The sequence below is a fragment of the Glycine soja genome, chromosome 10, assembly GCF_004193775.1.
Source record: "Glycine soja cultivar W05 chromosome 10, ASM419377v2, whole genome shotgun sequence".
In the NCBI taxonomy this organism is placed as follows: Eukaryota; Viridiplantae; Streptophyta; class Magnoliopsida; order Fabales; family Fabaceae; genus Glycine; species Glycine soja.
The window spans coordinates 39,304,189-39,319,782 of NC_041011.1; the positions used below are offsets into that span (position 1 = coordinate 39,304,189).

The 15,594-nt window shown below is 36.5% G+C and overlaps 1 protein-coding gene across 2 annotated transcripts; it reads right to left on the minus strand.

Annotated features, from left to right (window-relative positions):
* Positions 1-296: 296 nt before the first annotated feature.
* On the minus strand, positions 297-5,159 carry LOC114372651 (transcription factor PIF3-like). 2 transcript variants are annotated; one of them, XM_028330333.1, is made up of 9 exons: positions 4,591-5,159; positions 4,088-4,289; positions 2,748-3,969; positions 2,548-2,652; positions 2,354-2,419; positions 1,904-1,969; positions 1,381-1,803; positions 711-831; positions 600-629 (listed from the first exon to the last, which is right to left on the minus strand). In XM_028330333.1, exons 2-8 carry the CDS (start codon positions 4,171-4,173, stop codon positions 724-726), a joined length of 2,076 nt encoding a protein of 691 aa, XP_028186134.1. In that variant the 5' UTR covers positions 4,174-4,289; positions 4,591-5,159; the 3' UTR covers positions 600-629; positions 711-723. The 2 variants fall into 2 exon arrangements, with proteins under 2 accessions (XP_028186133.1, XP_028186134.1); XM_028330332.1 differs by having other exon boundaries at positions 297-629; positions 4,088-5,159.
* Between the last annotated feature and the right edge of the window lie 10,435 nt (positions 5,160-15,594).

A 15,594-nucleotide genomic window follows, 5' to 3' on the forward strand; every position in this document is an offset into this window, starting at 1 on the left:
TCTCTCTTAATTTTGTAGTTTTTCATGAATTTTGACAAATAGAGAATAATGTGTTTCATGGAGTTTGTAGAGTATGTGATACTATCATTCCTCATTTCGTTAATCCAAAGAATCACTATGAAAGATCTGATCAAGCATTTGAATACATATTTGTAAGAATAGTAGTGTTAGTAGTGCAACGAACGAAACATTGATAAGCATTACAAATATTTTATTAATATCTTAGGCCTTAGCAAGCATTTGATGATTTGAAGTAGATATGAGATAGGGTATCTTAGTGCTTCTAGATAGCCATGGACAAAGAGAAAAAGACTATTATTTCATTCATCCAAAGAATCACTATGAAAAATCTGATCAAACATTTGAATACATATTTGTAGGGATATATAAAATTTCTACGCCAATAGATTGAACAGTTAACTAAGTGGATGTACAAATGAGTTGCACCGCTCAAGATACCAAAATCCGTGCAATGTCCAGATCCCGGAAATTAGGATTCAGTAGTTACTGTGATGGGGTTAACCTCAATAACTCTGAAATATATCCTGTGTGGCAGGTAATCTGCAATGCAAGAGACTTTGGACTCATTTTTTAAAACTTCCATTAGGCACGGTTTTATCGATCGTAACCTGCAAGTAGAACTCAACAATTAGTCTTATGAGGCTTTGTGCACATACATGCGCTTAGAGATACATAGTCAGAAGATTTACCAATCACAAAATGTTATCTGCCAGTTCCAGGATTAACAGATCCATTGTCATTAGCCTTGGTTGCATGACCGTTATTATGAGCCAAAGTAGATTGCTCAAATCCAACAGCTGCTGCTTCACACTAACATAACAAAAAAATGGAGAACACATACATCAAGATTATGACTAGCGGAATGGAAACAAAATGTTCTCATTAATATGAAATGAAAATTGATCGTGGGGACCAGCATGCACCAATACTAGTGCCAAAAGATCACATAATCACTTTTGATTTCAACTTTTATCTTATGTTCTTACATGTTCCTTTCAGTTTCTAAAATTGAAAATGTTCAATCAAACCATAAAATCTATACTTATCAAAGTTGACCACTGGTACACCTTCTAGGAGTAATATCAATTAAATAACTAGAATAGTTTAGTAGTTGAGAATCGTGATTTTGGGTGACCTAGAATGACTAGTAAAACACAATGCACAAAGGCAGAAATAGAGAACAATGGACTTTTCACTTTTTAACTCTGTCGAGGGCAACGAGTGAATAAGACGAAGCAGAATATTTTGAATAATTTAACAATATTTGCAACTACATATATAACATGTCAGGGCTGAACCTATATGCTGCTACTGAGATACATTTATATAAAAAGTCAAGAAATATGTCAGTTAACATACCTGGGTAGGCATCTGACTAGTTGAGTCACGGCCACCAGTGCTTTGCTTAACTTGTGGGTCAACATTTGGCATTTGTCCTCCTGAAAAAGGAAACATAGGAGCTCGCGGCATTGGCATGGGATGTCCTTGTCCAGGAAGCCCAAACCCTGGAGGATTTGCTCTGGCCATCCCATGAAAAGCTGTAGATCCAGACATATGTGCAACAGGGATATGAGTTCCTTGCATTTGGGGCACCTGAATCATAGGGAATCTTGAAGATCCACCATTCATGTCAGGCATTCCCATCCCATAACCCATACCATATCCCATATGCATGCCAACACCCATAGGTGAAAATGGAGCCATATGTGGTGCAGGCATGTGCTGCATTCCTGCAGGTAACATCATTGGAGGCATATATAAACCAGCTCCCATTGACATAATCTGCATAAGAAAATAGGAAATTAGGAATCAATCTCACACTTCAGGTATATCATTTATGATCAGAAAATTTTAACCAAAGCCAGAGGGGGAGAGAGATTACTTGAACTTGGAGCTGAAGTGTTTTAAGATACTCAATTGCCTCATCCAGCATTGAAGCTTTATCCACCTTATATATACAAAGTCAGACAAACCAATATAAATGAGGAATCAAGTAAATATGAATATACAACACAAGTACAGAGTATTTTAATAGTTCAAGTTGAACTTCTACTTTTATTGCCAATATACTTAATGAAAGATTATGTTTATATTCAAGTTGAGGATTTAAACCCTGCAAACAAAATGCTTAACTTCAGGTTTGAATCAATAGATTTTAGTTGTAACTTCTGATGATTTGATAAACCTTCCACATTCCATTAGAACAAAACTTCAATAACTGTCTGTTTTCAAGTTCAAATTATTAGAGGTAACCACTAACCATCATTCCATAATCTTACAAAGTTTTTCAGGTGTGTCTAACAAAAGCAAAAGCAGATAAAGCCAAGCTAACCTTATTGCAATTTGGTATGAGTTCTTGTAATGCACGCATCTTCTCATTGATCCTATCTCTTCGCTTCTGTATGCATAAATTATAATTAGATAAACCAGAAATCACATAAACTCAAGATTCAAGGGGAAATGTGTTGCGTTTTCTAATTGTAACTAATAATTAATACTACACAAATAGAAGATGGCCTTGCTCACCCTTTCAGATAGATTATGCACTTCAGCTGCACGGCTTCTCTTGGAACCTGCACCTCCTCGCCCACCAGCTGTCTTTTTAGCACCAGCTGATTCTTCCTCAACATCCTTCATGTAAAATGTTTTCTTGGTTAATGGAGGGAAACTATAAAATAGGTAAGGAAATGATTAAACAGATAAAACCCCATAAATCTAAGACATACTTCACTATGGCACTCAGAGTCGTCAGTGTCTTTTCTTTTTCGCTTCAAATTTTGATTTGGCTCTTCTGAACCTTGGTCTGTACCATTGCCAGAGCAAACAGAGGAAGAGGCTACTGCTGGCTCCTTACTTTTTTCAGCAGCTGTCTGTCCTTTAGTGCCATTGTCACCAGGAACTTGATTGGGAATTAGATCAATCTTAGCGGCACTCTCTTTACCAGCAGGCTCTGACTGCTTAGAAGGCACAGCATTCTGTTCAACAGATTTTGGCAGCAAAGAGTTCACATCAGCCTTGGATTGCTCCACAACCTGCTGGCATTGTATGATCGGTTCCTTTAAACATTCAACACTTGAATCAACAAGAATTGATTCAGGAGGATTGCTGCTAGTTGCAGCAGCACCTTTATTCTTCATTTCCATACTGTCTGATCTTGATGAAGACAAACCAGACTTCAGGCCAACGCTATGAAGATTAGCTCTTACCATAGCAGCAGGCCTTGCAAAATGGGAGAAATTCATTATGGTGGAACTGGAACCATTGCTATTCATAGGTGGATCACACTTCTGCACCTTTGCGTTAGAAAAATCACTTGAGGAAGATAGAATATGAGTAATTTTGCCATAAGACGCATCCTGGTTTGCATTACTCGTATTGTTATTTTCAGTTATATCTGATGCTCTGGATCTAGACGAAACAAAAGATGTTTGACACTGATGCAATGATGGGGGGAATAACTGACTGGTGCTACTAGCTTTAGGTCTGGCAGTCTCAACCTGTCCAGCTGAAGAACCCTTGAAAACATTCCCTTGTTCTTCAGAAGTTTTCTGAGAATCCCTAAACGCCATATTGCCATTACTTTTTTTATCCAATAGAGTAAAACTGTTTGAGGCGGGAAGGAAATCAGAACCATACTCTTGTTGCAAAGAACCATCTATTGATGGATAATCCAACCAAGGTAACACATCTTCATCTTGACAGAAATCCACTTCACTGGATGGCACCGACATTGGAATTTCATTTAATCCAGAGTCTAAATCCCCAAATTTCCCCAACCTTGTGTAGCTACCATATCCTACATCTTTATCCCTAGCCTTTGGACTGTGAGATGGTAAGCAGTGAGATGGCAAACTCTTGCAAGAGGGGCTCCTTCTAACTCTACTGGACTGACCCTGGCTCGAAATCTGACCGTTCTCCCAAACCAGCTCAAAAAAATCATTCTCTGGCCTGCACATCATATTTCAAACCCAAAAAAGCATTAAGAAATAAATAAACAAAAGAATACAATTCAAAATTCAAACACATATATGAAAAAGCTTACAACAGGTTATGCTAATGAACTTACGAGGAACATTGATCAGGAGCACGTGTGCTGGTAGTTTCTTTACCAAGCTTCTCTCTGGCCAGCCGGTATAACTCATATAAAGGCATGGTGATGAATCAATCGATCCACGGAACCGAAAAACTCAGAAAGGCCTCAAATCAAACTAAGGTACTTAGCCACCTAATGTTGCTTCCTACATACTCTACTATATTAACTGGGAAACCTTTGGAATCCAAATGAAGTAGAAAGACATAGAAGAAAACCTGACGTAAGTCGCAGTACTCATCATACTACGGTATGATTATAAAAGGAGAAGAAAACAAGCTTACATTAACATTACATCACAGCAATAATTTACAAAAAAAAAACAAAAAAAAAACTTTATATTTAATATCACAAGTCCTTATCAGGGAGAAACAATACTTTGATGCATAATTAAATAATTAAACTAATAAAACAGCATCAGTCAAACAAACAAATACTTTAATGGCTTATAAGTATACGTATGTATGTCATGCACAAACCTTGCAAGGTATAGTAAGGGGTTTTAAAAGATTCAATCTTATTTTTATTCTTTTCTTTCTTTCTTTTTTGTTTTTCCCTAATCAGCAGCATTCAGGTTGGCACACACAACACAACCACCCCAGTTGAGTTCCATCGACAATAGTGACACCGATTCTCGGCTGAGATCAAGGGAAACCCATGTAACTCCAATAATTTCAGGCTGAAACCCAGTGATCTCTTCTCAAATGGGTACCCAAAAAGATACGGAATTTTTGGAAACCCTTGGGGCTCCTCGAGAATCGTGACCAACGAGGTTTTCCTAATCCAAATGCAGCAACACTACTATTTGAGTGGGGGTGATCATTTCCCAGTTCACAGAAACCACTGGGAAGTTATCAAAAAGCAATCTTTTAAGAGAGCGTGTCTAAGCTCGGAGAAAGAGAAGACCCAAAATGTCAGAAGACCGAAATGGACGCAGAAAGCGGCGAAAGAATTGCAGAGAAGCAATGCGGAAGAAAGAAGTGTCTAGCAGTGACACAAAAGAGACAGACAGGAACAGAAAAGAGTGAGAAATTCAGGGGTTTCTACTTTCTAAGTTCTAACCATGGTTTAGTCAAAAGTTGTCGTGGTTTAAGTTTTTCAGACCCTTCCAGAATCAAACGCTCACCCTCCTCTTAAGCGAGTGGACCACACGCTCCTTTTGTTTGGGGTTTTTAGCCCTTGAAAGATAAAAAAAAAAAAAAACATATATATGCAATTTCTTTTGGTGTTATTTTTTTAAAACTAAAATTGAAGTGTCACCATATAATCAATGATGATATTTAGTGTAAATTTGTAAACAAATATTGATTCAATTGGCTAAAAAATAGACTCATTTCATAAAAATGTGGATATAATTTTTATTGTGGATGCGAGAATTAATTTAAAAATATATTCGTAAGTGTTTATTGAATTTTAATATTCCTGATATTATGAGTTTCCTATATCCAACTCAATTAAAACTGTTTTAATCAATTAAATATTTCATGTAAATTTTTATTAGAAGGATTGTCAAAATGAAATTTTTAAAGAACAATAACAAAAACACATAAAAAAATTACATCTAAGTTTTATTTTAAGAATACGTTTTTTGAATACACGTTTTATTATTTTCTAAAATTTATCAAAAATTATAAAATTATATAGGCCTTACTTCTTATTAAATAAAACTTACTTATGTGATTTTGTAGTTTAATAAATTCTAATTAATAAAAAATATAATTTAAATAAAATGGGTTAGAGAATATATTATTTTCAATACTCTTGAGTCTTGCCCTTAATGGATGGGTAGGTTGGCCATATTGTGGACACCACATTAGGATAGGAAGAGTATGTGTCTGTCTCCGTGTCCCAATTCTGTGTACTTAGGAAGGAAGGGATCATCTTTCGAGTTTTGTTCTTTGTATATATTATCTTAGCAAAATTGGGTAAGTGTGTATCTGTATGAGTGCATCCATAATTCAACCAACAAAATCATATCCGTATCATTATAACCTGTTTGGACAATGACACCCTTTGGAGCAGATAATCTTAAAAAATAATACTCGAATTTCTGCCTTGTAAATTGAGGGTTAAAAGACTAATAAAGTCATTGACTTGATGATCGCTTTTTAAAAATTTCTTAATTAAAAAAAAAAGAGCAATCTTCTTCCCTTCGTTGTTGGAAAGACTATGGTTTAATTGAGCGTTGTGGGTTCTGATATTTGGCAAATTGTCACTGCAATCATGCCAGAAGAGGACTGGTGTCCTTTTCCTGGTTTTCTATGTTTCACTTCTTTGAGTTTTGGATTTGTTGTTATTATTATAAGGAAAGGGTTTAGAATAATCATTTGAAATTATAAGAAAGGATTTAATTGATTAAAGACAAGTGCTTTAATCAATTGTCATCAGGTAGAATCTAAGAAATTGCTAAGCCTTTAGTTCGTTTTAATACATGTGGTCCCCTTATTTAAATGTCACTTGGATCTCCCTCGTGCCCTTTGTTTTAAGCAAAGATAACATTATGGTACGGAGGTCATTGTCGCCATTTTCCAAGGATGCATTTTAATTTAGTTTAGATAACTTGATTAGTATCAACTTTGAACTAATTAGATTGAGTGTAGGGACCACCAGCTAAACAGCTTATAAAATTGATTTGAGATTTTTATTTTTAATAAACAAACAGAGAGAGGCCCCGAAAAAGTGGGAATTAATAGAAAACAGGATTAGGGAACGGATTAGTTATGGGTCAACGAGATAATCGGCAAGGGATTGGATGTCTGCCTGTCTTTTGAAAAGAGAGCAAAATAGTGTAGCCCCGTTTGTCTAAGTAATGATGTCCGAACCAATATTTCTTTTTGTAGTTCTTTACATAAATTAACGAAAGAAAATTAATTTCAGAGAAGCTTTTTAGGGTTAGAGAAGTTGTTTTTACTAATATTTTATAGATTATTTGATTTTTTTTCTTAAAAGATATACCAAACATGACCTAAACATTACTTAATTTTTAATTACTTGAGATTATTTTTTAATTTTTCCACTCATTTTTAAGCATCTTTTTTTACTACATTATAGCGTCATAAAATGTATAAATAAATTCAGTCATTTATAAAGTATTATTTAAGTTGAAGAAGATATTTATCATCAACCTTATAAAAAATTGTTTAAATGAATAAAGCTAAATTTTTGTTTTCTTATTAAAAACTAATAAAAATAGCTCGAGTTGTTTCCATCTTGATAAAAATAGAAAAAAGACAATTTGTAAATAGGAACCAGTGGAGTAATTGGGGCCCATCAGACGGTATGGACTATGGAACAAGGAGTATATAGTGTCATCAGACTCAATATATTTTATTTGATGGACCCCAACATGGCCAGACATGGGAAATGAGCAACGTCCACTTGGCCCCTTCCTGACCTGGTTGGGGATTTGGCTCCATCCATGTGGACCTTCCTATCTTTTTCTGGTGCATTGCATGTTAAATTAACAGAAGAATGAATATTAATATGTGAGACTGAGACAGTTTTGATTGTTTTATTGTGAGTAGAAGGTATTCAGGTTTTTTTCATCACACATTTAATGAATTATTCCTCTACTCAATTAGTCCATTTTAGAGTAAAGTATAATCTTCGAATCAAATGATCAAATATAAATTATTACAGATCAGTTAATTCTCTTTTTCTTATGAATTAAAAGATTAAGAAAAAAAAACCTACAATTATAATTTTATGTACAAACTAAAAATTAAACCTTTTTTTTTATTAAAAGATCCAACTATCAAACCACTTATACCAATAATATTTTGGTTGGATGAGAGTTAATTTGTTGTGCACACAAGCACGTATGTACATTATTATTTGGAATTGGAGGTCCTGAACTTGACCAAACATAGTGATTATCCGAAGAAAGAACAGTAACGCTGACCAGTGCAAGTGGGTTTCACGTGCGTGGGTGAAATTCACGAGACATACACGTTGTTTCTTACTTTTGCAGTTTTTGGAAGTCACATATCATATGCTGTGACTCGTTCGTTCGAAAAGTGGACACATTATTGGTCCTCTGCGAACTGCAATAACCACCTTAAATTGAGTAATGCGTTTCATATGTCATTACTCATTGCAGGTCTGCTCTGCAATTCGCCGCCATATATTTGTGTCGTTACAACTTGGATATATATTTCTTCCTTTTCCTAGCCGAGAACAAACTTCAGAATCTTTTTATCAGGATGCTTTGATTCTTTTTTGTGCAGCAGGAGAATATGCGAATTATCATGAAATGTTTTGGAACCATTATGCACCAACATTTACAATCCTTGGGGATAGAATTGTAATCAAATTAAAAACAACTTATGTTAAGTATGTTTGGACACACATTCGATACTATAGGAGAAAATTACATTCAAATGATGATAAAAGCGTAAAGTCATTAAGGGTTGAAAATTAATTTTTTTTAATCATCGTATTGATACAGAATATTTATAATTTTATTAATAATTAATCTCCTAACATTCAATGTTTAATATATTCTTTCCTCCCATAAATATTTTTACAAAGCTTAAATTTAACTCTTTTCTTAAAGTTAAAGGACTTAAACTCATTCGAACTAACATGTTGGTAAATTTTCTCCTCTCTCACCCACCGCAGAGAACCTTAATCCAGAAATTTTGTACACTAAATTAATTAAATGGTTCAAAACTAAACAAGTGCAGACTAATAATGAAGCCACAAACAACCATGATATTAATTTGATAATTAGATAAATAGTTTTTTATATTTAGACAATCTAAAAAAAAATTTACAATGACTAAATTAATGTTACTGGATGATAAAAAAATTATTTGAAAACTAATTTGGTATCACTAATTAATGTTTTAAAAATCAAATTTAAACTTCTAAATTTTTTCCAAAATAATAGGTTATCCTTTTTGTATGCATGTTCTTCGGGGATCCGTAGCATAAATCTTAGACTGATCGATGCTTGTTAGAAATAAAGAAATTCCATTCTCTGATGCCAGAATACGTGAACCAAAACAGAGGATAATGTTAATAAATGGTTACCTAAATGATTAAAGAAAAGGCCGTACCCAGGGACGGATCTATTTGAGGGGTGAGGAGCTATCTGCCCTCCACTATTTTAAGATTTATAGAATTTCTTTATCACTTTAGTTTTATGAAAATAATTGTTTTTTGAAAAATATATACAAATATTTTTTTAAAAATGAGTAAGTCAATTAAGTAAACCCTGAATAAACATAAATTAATATGCGTCTGAATTATTTTATTTGAAAATGTTTTTATAACTTTTTAATAATTAAGTTTTAAAAGTAATCGTTTTTAATTTAATTTATTATCATATTCATTTAATCGTGTATATTAAATAAAGTGTACATAATTATGTAAAACAAAATTAAGCATGTTCTTATTAAATTAAAATATGAATATATTTAATATATTTAAAAATTGTGAGTAAATTAATTTAAATTAGTTTATTATGTATAAATAGCATTTTAACATTTTAAAAACTTACAAAGATATCTTAGAAAATCTATGTTAGTACAAAATAAAATAATTTATAAAAATGTATATTTATAACATTTTAATGACATAGTAAGATATCTTTAATTTCATATAACGTATCAAGATGAAAATTTAAATTGGGTTAAGTATTAGTTTTGAAAAAAAAATACTTTTTATAGCATAAAATTAAATGCTTAATGCAAGAAAAAATACATAACTTAATGAGAGAAAAAATAACTCATAAAAATCATTTCTATTAAAAATAAAGAGTCATCTTTGTAATATAAAAATTGATATAAAAAAAAGAAGTTGAACAACCATATAATTATTTGGAAGAAAATGATAAATAAAATAGGATATTTGAAAGTAAAAATGTAAAAAGAAATCTTTCGATCATACTAGGCAGGCCAAAATATGAAAAGTGGGTCGGGTAGGGGCAATTTTCATATGTCACTAATTTGACGGCTTGTCTATCATGTCAAAGATAAGGCAAATTAGCATTTTTTTTTTCTTTTTTGTATTAATTTATATATATTATATGAAAATAAATAAATAAATATCAAGCTAAATAGGCCTAGTTGATTAAATAAAATTATTGTTTATTTATGGCTATTTTTGACATCTATAATACTCTTTTTTCTGAGTTTCCTTACGTACGTAGCTTGTCATATACTTGTAGTCTTGGCATTTTAGTATAATAAATTGGACCAAATGCTAGCAAAAAAATAAAATAAATTGGACCAAATTAAGTCATATGCTCCCATCGGCACTGCTAACTGTCCATGCAGGGAAATTATATCTGCTCCCTTGCAGATTGCACATGACGGCTAGACACATATAATTAAAATCCACTCATTTTTGTTGACAATCTTAAATATACTGCATGCGTATGAACATAGACAGAGAGAAGGTATAATACTAAATAATAATCAATACAAAGAATCTAGTTGAATTGATTCATCACATATATAAGTTGTTATAAATTTTTTATATTATTTTTAATTTCTACATATAAAAATAATAATACTTAATATATGTTTGCCTGTAGTTTAATTATAATGTTGTTAGAATATTTTTAATCTTTTTTAATGTAGAATCTAAAGTTCGCATATATATATATATATATATATATATATATATATATATATATATATATATTAGAATAATTCACTGAAATTTCTATTTCTATGATGTACAGTATAATATATGTGATTATTAAGGATTATAATAAAATATATAAATTTATTGTTGATTTCTGATTAAAATATTTTTTGATGATTATTAAATCATAAATAACTTACTAATAATATAGTCAATTTTATGGTTCTTCTTCAATTAAAGTATCTTTATTTTACAATAGGATATCTTTAACCTAACTTTTAAGATGGGATAAGAGAAATTATGTACAACAACTCTAATATATTAAGAATTATAATCTTATAATATGTTAATGTTAATCTAATAAGATTGTTGTGAACACACAAGCTGGTTTTCGAGGTACCAAGGCCTCCAGTAAAATAGAATGAAGGAAGAGGAAGGAGACAACTAAGAAGGAAGGTAAATTGTAATTTCATTCGTGATCCTTGCTTGTTATTTACACTCCTATATATAATACTCCTAATGACAGAATGATTCTAGGAGAATATTGCGATAACCGATTCGATCATGTTGTCCCCTGTTAGCAGACCACGATCAAGCTAAGGATCTTCTAGAAGCTGGCCTCACCAATCCTTCCTCACACGTAGTCGTTGAGGTAAGTTGGTTTTGTGATTTTTCTTTTGGGTTTCTTTTCTTCCTGCACCCCCTGTTTTGCTATTCTGTTTACTGCCTCCTCTATTGTTTGCACATTCGTATCATCCCTTGGCGCTTGCAAAGTCACCTTGTCCTCAAGGTGGTAGTTTTGGCATAGATCCTTCCAGCTCTCCCATGAAGTATCATCAGGAGAAAGTCCACTCCATTGAACCAGCACCTCCCAGGGATCTTCTCAATAAGCTCTTCGATAATCCAGGATGGCTAAGGGATACACAAGTGGTTGGTCATTGAAACAATCAATGGGCAATTCGATCCCTGCCATGTTATCCGGTGACCCCTTGAATGGTTTCATCTTAGAGCAATGAAACACAGGGTGTATTTTCACTCATTCTGGAAATTGCAGCTTATAGGCCACTAGGCCCAAACGCTCTGTGACTTGGAAGGGCTCATAGTATCGCTGGGCTAATTTTCCGGTTAACACCTTCAATCCCTTAACTGTCGTATGCCGGCGGGGTCGCAGTTTTAGAAGGACCCAATCACCAATCTCATATTGCATCTCTCTCCGTTTTCCATCAGCCTGCTTTTTCATATTTTCTTGTGCCTTTAGGAGCTTGTTTCTAATGGCTTGGAAGGTGTCATCCCGATCAGTCAGCATTTCTTCTATCGCCGTAATGTTAGAAGATCCTGCAATGTACTCCGGAAAATTAAAGGGTTTCCGACCGAAGGTGACTTCGTACGGAGTTGCTCCAGTGCCAGCATTCCAAGATGTATTATGAGACCACTCGACCCACGGTAGAAGCTTGCCCCATAAGCTTGGTCAACAGTGAACAAAGGCCCTCAAGTAGTGTTCTACCACGCGATTCAAAACTTCTGTCTACCCATCACTTTGTGGGTGATATGAAGAGCTCATGTGCAGCAAGGTTCCACTCGCATGAAAGAGTTCCTGCCAAAAGCGACTAATGAACAGGGGGTCTCTATCGGAGACCAAGCTCCTAGGAATCCCATGGAGTTTGACTACGATGTTGACGAATAAGGAAGCAGGCATGTGTGCCATATGTGCAGTTGGAAGGATGCCCAAGTGAATTCCCTTGGAAAAATGATCAACAGCCACCAGAATGGTAATGTTGCCTTGATATGGCGGAAGCTCGACGATGAAGTCTAATGACAAGTCCTCCCACGGACGGCAAGGCACCGACAAGGGACATAACAACCCCGCCATCTTCTGAGCTTCATACTTAGTAACCTGGCAATCCATACAGTTTGCCACAAACCTTTTAATATCTTCACACAAACCTGTCCAATAAAAGTTTTCTGATATGCGTGCCAGGGTTTTAGTGACTTCGGCGTGGCCCCCTGTCGAAGTGGTATGGTATTCAGCAAGCAATATAGAAGCAATTGGGATATCCCTTGGTAACCAAATTCGACCAGAGTGAAGCACCAAATCCTAAAAGAGGGTGAATTCGGGTGTTGCTGGGGATTTTCTCGAAGGGAATGACGCAGAGTTCGATACTCTGGGTTGTCTTCCAACTGGTGACGAAGTTCCTCCAGAAAAATCAAGGATGGAACTGATAGGATCATGGACAGGAATGACTCAGATTCTGGTAGGCGAGACAGGGCATCAACCGCTTGGTTGTGACTACCGGAGCGGTATTGAATTTCATAGTCGTAACCCAATAATCTGGTCAAATACATATGTTGCTCAGGTGTTTGGATTACCCGAGTCAACAACTCTTTAAGGCTTCTATGGTCGGTGATGATGACAAAATGATGGCCAAGCAGGTACTGCCTCCACTTTTTCACGGCGGTGGTGATGGCACATAATCCGCGAACATAGGCTAAGGCACCCAAGAGCTTGGAGGTGAACGAATTGCTAAAGAAGGCGATGAGGTGTCCTTTCTGGGATAAGACTGCACCCATCCCTACTCCTGAGGCATCGGTCTCGATGGTGAAAGGCATAGTGAAGTCTGGAAATGCTAAGACAGGGGTAGTTGATAGGGCTTGTTTGAGGTTTTCAAAAGCTGTTTGAGCTTGAGGAGACCATTGGAAGGACTCGAGGGTGGTGACTGCTACCAATGGTGTCGCAATTGTCGCATACCCTCAAATGAATTTCCTGTAAAATCCGACGAGCCCGAGGAAGCTTCTAATTGCCTTGGTGGAACGTGGAGGAGGCCATTGTTGAATGGCGGCAATCTTCGAAGCGACCGGTTCCACCCCATGACCAGAGACCATGTGACCAAGGTACTCCACCTGAGGCTTCGCAAAGGAACATTTGGTTAATTTTAAAGCAAATTGATTGTCCAGTAACACCTAAAAATCTATTTGTAGATGTTGTAAGTAAGCCTCGAAGGAGGGGCTGTAGATCAAAATATCGTCGAAGAAAACGATAATGAACTACTGGAGATACGGTCTGAAGAGCATGTTCATGGTGGCTGGGAACGAAGAGGGCGCATTGTACAATCCAAACGACATTACTTTAAACTCGTAATGATCGTGGTGTTTCCTGAAAGCGGTCTTAGGAATGTCATCTTGCTTCATTCTTATTTGATGGTACCCCTGCAACAAATCAAGCTTCGAAAAGCATTGGGCGCCCCCTAATTCATTAAGCAATTCATCGATGGTGGGGATGGGAAATCGATCCCAGACTGTGACCGCGTTCAAAGCACGATAATCCACGCAGAACCGCCATGTGCCATCGGATTTACGAACAAGCAACACCAGCGACGAGAATGGGCTCATGCTGGATTGGATGAGGCCTTTTTGTAGCATAGAGTCCACCTGAGCCTCTATCTCTTGCTTTTGATAGTGAGGGTAATGATAAGGAAGGACATTCACCGGCAATGAATGAGGAAGAAGATGAATATGGTGGTCCGTTGTTCTCGCCAGAGGTAAGGTTTGGGGCTGGCGGAAGAGGAGCTCGAACTTACTGAGAAGGTGTTGAATCTCTTGTGGTGGTTCGGAGTTGGTGGTGCTTGGCACAGGTTCAATCAACATCGTTATGTGGAAGTACGATGTGTCTGACTGGTGAAGGAAAATCCGGCAAAATTGATGTTGGGTAAGGAGGCCTGAATGTGTTTCATGCTCACCCTGTAGCACCACGAGGCGGTCCTGATAAAAGAACTGCATGGATAAGGTATTATAATTGGTAAGCACGGGACCCAGCGTTTTAAGCCACTGCACACCGAAAACAATATTAGTGCCGAAAATTGGAAGAATGTATAAATGGAGGGTAAAAGAATTGTCCTGAATATCGATAGAGACGGCCTCACATAGACTGGTGCATTCCAAGTATTGGTCGTTGCCAACCATTATCCGCAGGGGTGTCTCGATTTACCGGTGAGGTAAGCCCAATTGTGTCGCAACCTGGGGTTGAACAAAGTTATGGGTACTCCCCCCGTCAACGAGAACAGTGACGCGGTGGTCGGAGATGAGTCCCGTCAATCGCAATGCTTCTGGGGCCAAATGGCCCGAAAGGGAGTTCAGGCTAATTTGGGCCTGATATTGGGATGGGCTATCGGGCGGGTCAGGAGCCGGGTTCGGGTCGCTTGGCTCTATATTAACCCATGAGGGTTCGTCTTCTTCCGCGACAAGCCTCGCTCCCGGCGCGAGGTCAACTCTTCAGGTGTCAGGCGCACTGGTGGTGGTTGGGAACGGGGAGGTGACGGCAAAAGTGGTGGTAACATGGAGGGACGCACTGGAAAAGGGGAAAGTGGTGGAGGACGTGGCCGAGAAGGCGAATGATAGTCCAAGAGCTTCTCCTCCTGGAGACGAGCCAAGCCGGTGGCCTGAACCAGCGTGAGAGGCTGATGCACCTGTACTTCGCGACGGATCTCTGCGGACAGGCCCAAAATGAAACAAGCCAAGAGGAAGGGCGAAGGCAAGCTGATGATCTTGTTTGCCAAGTCCTCGAACTCCGACAAGTATTCCGCTATTGTTCCCTTCTAAGTTAGTTTAAACAATGTGCCTGTTGGATCATCATACTGAGATGGCACAAACCTCGTTTGCAAGGCTTGCAAAAATGCCAGCCATGATGTAAATTGAGTGTTGCTTGTCATGTACTGGAACCAAGCAAGAGCTCGGCCTTCTATGTAAAAAGAGGCTATGGTGAGACGATCCTTTTCCGGTGTATTATGATATTCAAAATACTGGTTGATCTTAAAGATCCAACCAAGTGTTTCTGTGCCATCAAACCTTGGAATGTCGAGTTTCATTTTATGTGTGGTTATAGGTACAGGGTTGTG